Consider the following 5,061-nt stretch of genomic DNA (forward strand, 5'->3'; position numbering starts at 1 on the left):
CTCACGGTTGATATAGCGTTTCATTTATATTTATTTCGTGGATTCACGAATGTTAATAAACAAGTGTGGAAATAGAATCGACCAATTTTCTTACCTAATCAAGCTATGGTGAATACTTTTTTTTAGTAACTGTCCTGATTAAGATGTTGTGTCAATGACTTCCAAAGTTGGGTACAACAAATTCTTCTTTCGTTGAATTCATTTTACGCTCTACAATTTTGCAGTGCAAAATACACGAAAAACAATGCAAAATGTTATACCTGAAGAAAACACAAGAACCGGTTGCTACGGATTGGACAACAACGTTTCTTTGTGAAAAAAGTACTGCTAATGAATTTGTCAGTTCCGATAGTTGGGATCGAGGCAATTCAGAAGTAACGACGAATAGTCGTAAGACAAATAATTGATAAGTTTGCATTGTTTTTCGACTATATCTTTTTATCTATTGCAGAACGCAGATCATTATGACATGAACATGGTGAAAAGGAATTCTCAGAAGCAAGCTGATCCTAGTCTTGATTACAATTTCATCATTTTCAATAAAAAAGAATCACATCAATTGCGACAAAAGCCATTAATTCCTTCAGTTTGTTTTCAACACACGTATAGTTTCCTACGAAAATTATTCACACACATGTACACTTCGCGTCCACTTCAAAATCGTTTGAGGTGATTTCCCAGGCCTCTGAACGTGGATATTTAGTAAAACTCGAAGTTTGATTTCCAGGATATCTTTCCCGTAGATGTTTAAAAATAGAAGAGAGCTAGTATTATAATTAACAGTAAGGATCGTGCATTATCTCGCCAGCATTTCTGGAATTCCAAGATCTGCAATATTGACAAAATTATGTTCTTTTATATCGACATTGCTAAAAGATTGTTCATAGATTCTCTCTCTTAATTTTCCCCACAAACTGATGAGAATATAAATTTATATTGAAACTTGTCTACGGATGAACAAATTTCTGGATTCAGTTTTCGATCTGTCACGCGGGGAAATCTTTTTCCATAGCGTCGTTGGCTCGGCAGAAATAATCAACCTCTGATAATAGCTACGGTAAATCCCATCGTAGAAAAACATCGGACTACCCCAACACCCATATACGGCTCCAGAAGTTCGACGATAGAAGATCCTCCACAAATGTAAGAGTAGATCGCGTTTTCCCCTCGGGCGGTATCGGCTTTCGTATGTTTAGTAATTCAAAGCACACCGCAGAGGGTGGATGACTGGGGCTACCTCGTTTTCTCTCTTCCAAAACAAACCCCTTCGGCCATCTATCACTTGATATCACTTGATATGGGTTACTAACTGTATTTACCCGATCAATTGAACTTTTCTAACGCGATTATTTCTGCTCTATTACTTTTACAAACAGAAGCTTTGGTTTGAATTGGCACCGAGCGCCGGAACGCGGATTCGAACCTCGACGTGTTTCGTTTACCTTATCTGATCGTGTTATTCCAATTCTTATTGGACTGAGACGCATTGCCTCGTAGAAAAGCGGATTTCGGATAATACGACATCATTCGAATCATCCTAATATTAAACTGCACCTACTTTTTTAATAAATTAAAGCATTTGAATTCAGGTTTTATGTAATAATGACCGTACAATATTTTGTACAAGATAACAACACGTCATAAATTATACCTATATCGTATCCTGCACAGGCGTGTTGTACCTTTACGTAAGCCAAAACTTGAGCTGTATTTAAAAACTACGACATAGTATTTTTCATATTTTGCTTAAGACGCTATACATATACTGTACATCTATATCTCCTCGTATCGTAATAAGACATCTTGTGTAATGTTTAGTCGTATTTTTTCATTCCTTTTTGTATGCTACTTTGATTCTATTTGTTAATTTGTTAAATTGTTAATCACTGACATCCAAACACTTGCACGAGAATTAAGGCATATTGAATGAACTGTACTGGACTGGGTCTGAAACTGTGCAGCTATGACTATTTGATTTTATTTCCCGAACTCTGTGAAAATTTTGTGCAGATTTTACGTACTTAACAAAATTCGTAGCAAAACAGTGATTTTATTAAAGTATAGGTACCCGAGAGAAGAATGTGTACACATTCAGATCAGATGTACGATATTAATATATGTGATCTATTTACGATTAATACGTGATGCATACTGTCAATTTTATAATTTTCCAGGAGACAAACTAGATTACCAACAATAATACGTCTATAATATGAAAATAGCAGAATTATTTATTTCAAAATGGGACTCTATTCGACATGCGCTCGATGTATTCCACAACATTAATATTCATAATTATTCCAACAACTTTTCATTTGCGCTCTCGATCTTGAATTTACGTAGGCATAGAATCGAAACGCTGTTTTAGCTTGTCGCAAATGAAGTATCTACGTTGGGTAGAGAAGCAGAATTGTTTTTCGTAAAGTGTTCGTATGGAAAAAAATTCAGAGTAACTGTAATACATCACGGAAGCGCTAATTTTGATCGAGATGAAATGTATACTCCGTATATGAGACAGTATTTAAAGCAGTGTCCTGATTTAAAGACCTAACAAGGTGATTGTCGGCAATTTATTTATTTTTTTTGATGCGGAGAGATGGAATGAAGCTTCTTAAAACGTTGAGTGTATTTTAACACATATTTGAAAGGTACGATCAATGAAATTTATTCAAGAATACACTGTTAACTGTGAAACTCTTTGCGATCACAGAGAGTTGAGCAATATCGAATGAAAAGAGTTACCTGCAGCTACTTTCAAATTAAGCGATGCAAGCCGGCAGCGCCGTCAACGGTACGCCAACGAACTATTTTTCGGGGAAATTCTACGACTTAAAAGCTGATTGGTAGTTAGAAAAGCGCGCGAATTGCAAGAAAATATATAATTTTTCATTGGTCCGTTGGATTGCGCCCTCAATTTACGCGCCATCCGTCAGCATTTCTTGATTCCCGGCATCGATTTGTGCGCTGACTGTGTGAAGGGTAGAGGTACCATAACTGAAACTCTGGTCTATCTTGCGAAATACGGATAACTATGCCACCAAGCGGATCAGACGTCGTGAACAGCGTTTTACGCTTCGTTAAATTATCCGACAAGGCCTTCGCACCTATGAAGGGTTCCGCTGCTGCTGCCGGCTACGATCTACGCAGGTTAGCCGAGCTTGTGTTTTCATGAATAATATCCAACTTCCTTCTGTATCGATCATGTTCTGCAATACGAAAATTCCTGGGTAATCAGCCAATAACCCAAATCTGCTACCTTCTGGTCATTGCAGCGCCTACGAATACGTCATACCGCCTAACGGGAAGGAGCTGATAAAGACTGATCTTCAAGTCGAAGTGCCGATAGGAACGTACGGCAGAGTTGCACCTCGGTCAGGCTTGGCGTGGAAGCATCACATCGACGTTGGTGCCGGTGTCATAGACGCTGACTATCGGTAAGTCGATTGGAAATTTTCAAACCGAAGAATCTCCACTGTCAAAGTGTAACGCAACTTTGGCAAGGTGACTACTAGCAGCCTTGCATCAATTTCTATTTATATTGCAGGGGAAATGTTGGAGTAGTACTCTTCAATCACAGCAACACAGAGTTCAAAGTTCTACCAGGAGATCGAGTAGCACAGCTCATCTGCGAACGAATAGTTTATCCCGAATTGGAAGAAGTCAACAGTCTGGAGTCAACGGAGAGAGGAACCGGCGGTTTTGGATCGACAGGAGTGAATTGAGAAAAAGATTTCCCACGTTTTCGATTTGAACCGTAGATACAGTATTCGTCGATAAGATTGTGCCACATCACAAAAAGACTCGTACACATTGTCGTTATCTTGAAACTTTGTATCTTGGATTAAATTTCTTGCGCTTTCCTGACAATGGGTCTATTTTAGATGCTGCATACACTGGCTCATTTTTAACAATCATTACATTAGTTTAGTCAAGTTCACAGCAGCTAGGTTTCAATAATTCCTAATTAGTGTTATACAGTGTATAGCCGCAGAGTACTTCATGTTCAGCCTCTGACATATCAATTAGCCTCTGAACTTTTTTTTCCCTTATGCGGAAGGGCATTTATTTTTTAAAAATATATTTTCCAGTGCACCACTGTTAGATATCGAATGCGTTAGCTGTTTAGTTGTTACTGGAGATTTTCAATCGTAACCCTACAGTGCTTCTGAAATTATTGTTACATTTATCGAGTGATAAAATAATTTATTTTTTGAACATCATCCTAGTACATAAATATGTAATTCACAGTGATAAACCAATCGCCTTTAAGCATATATCATACTTTGAGAAATGTTTATAATGGGATACAGTACAAAATAAAATTTAACGTAATTCGCAAACAATGTTTCTAATTTATGTCATACCGTTTTTTAAAAAAAATTTTTGACTGTATTTGGATCGTCTTCCCACGTCGCAAGAATGCTGAACAAATCATCAAATGACTGCACTAGGCCAGTAAAAATAGCACTTTAACCTCGCATATAGCTCAAAAAGTATGGACATTAAAAAAAAAGTTTCAAACAAAAGTTGTGGGGAATACATTGATCTTCAAAAATGCAAAGAAGCATTTTATTCATTAATCCAATATTATAAGAGTTATCGGCTGAGAGAGAAAAACTCGTTCATTCAACGAGCCATGAATCGTAAACGGCAAGTTTTACAATAGATCTAAAACCTCGGTCACTTCTGCCGCATTTTTTCACCCATAATTCACAATTCGTACATTTTGCACATGAATTTATATGTAATTTGCTTGAGGATTTGATTATCTTTTTGCGATATTTCAGACAAGGCTTTGGAAAATCTATAAAATAATACGTATTGCCTTTAAGGCCAGGTTACTCCAAAAAACGTGATTTTTTCAATAAATTTTATTCATAGTACAAAACATGTTGAGTAATCAACTTTTTTTACATATGAAAGCACATATATGAAATTACTTGAAAAAAACTTTTTTTTTTTTTCAAAATGGCTGTTTCGAAAATCGCTGCTTAAATTCATCTGATTAGTAGATGGATGACATCATTTCTTAGAATTATCTGAAAGCAAAAAACAAAACGG

The 5,061-nt window shown here is 36.6% G+C and overlaps 1 protein-coding gene across 2 annotated transcripts; it reads left to right on the forward strand.

The window, feature by feature from the left end:
* The first annotated feature begins 2,925 nt into the window (after positions 1–2,925).
* Positions 2,926–3,864, forward strand: LOC124179345 (deoxyuridine 5'-triphosphate nucleotidohydrolase). Of its 2 annotated transcripts, XM_046563596.1 has the most exons (4): positions 2,926–3,147; positions 3,273–3,434; positions 3,545–3,748; positions 3,802–3,864. In XM_046563596.1, the coding sequence occupies exons 1-3, from the start codon at positions 3,032–3,034 to the stop codon at positions 3,720–3,722; spliced, it is 456 nt and encodes a 151-aa protein (XP_046419552.1). In that variant the 5' UTR covers positions 2,926–3,031; the 3' UTR covers positions 3,723–3,748; positions 3,802–3,864. The 2 variants fall into 2 exon arrangements, with proteins under 2 accessions (XP_046419552.1, XP_046419551.1); XM_046563595.1 differs by having other exon boundaries at positions 3,545–3,864.
* Positions 3,865–5,061: the final 1,197 nt, after the last annotated feature.

The sequence above is a fragment of the Neodiprion fabricii genome, chromosome 4, assembly GCF_021155785.1.
Source record: "Neodiprion fabricii isolate iyNeoFabr1 chromosome 4, iyNeoFabr1.1, whole genome shotgun sequence".
Taxonomy (NCBI): domain Eukaryota; kingdom Metazoa; phylum Arthropoda; class Insecta; order Hymenoptera; family Diprionidae; genus Neodiprion; species Neodiprion fabricii.

Coding starts and splice junctions, on each gene's coding strand:
- LOC124179345 (XM_046563595.1), top strand. CDS start 3,032: ATGCCACCAAGCGGATCAGACGTCGTGAACAGCGTTTTACGCTTCGTT. Junction 3,148..3,272: donor GCCGGCTACGATCTACGCAG/GTTAGCCGAGCT, acceptor TGGTCATTGCAG/CGCCTACGAATACGTCATAC. Junction 3,435..3,544: donor GTCATAGACGCTGACTATCG/GTAAGTCGATTG, acceptor TTTATATTGCAG/GGGAAATGTTGGAGTAGTAC.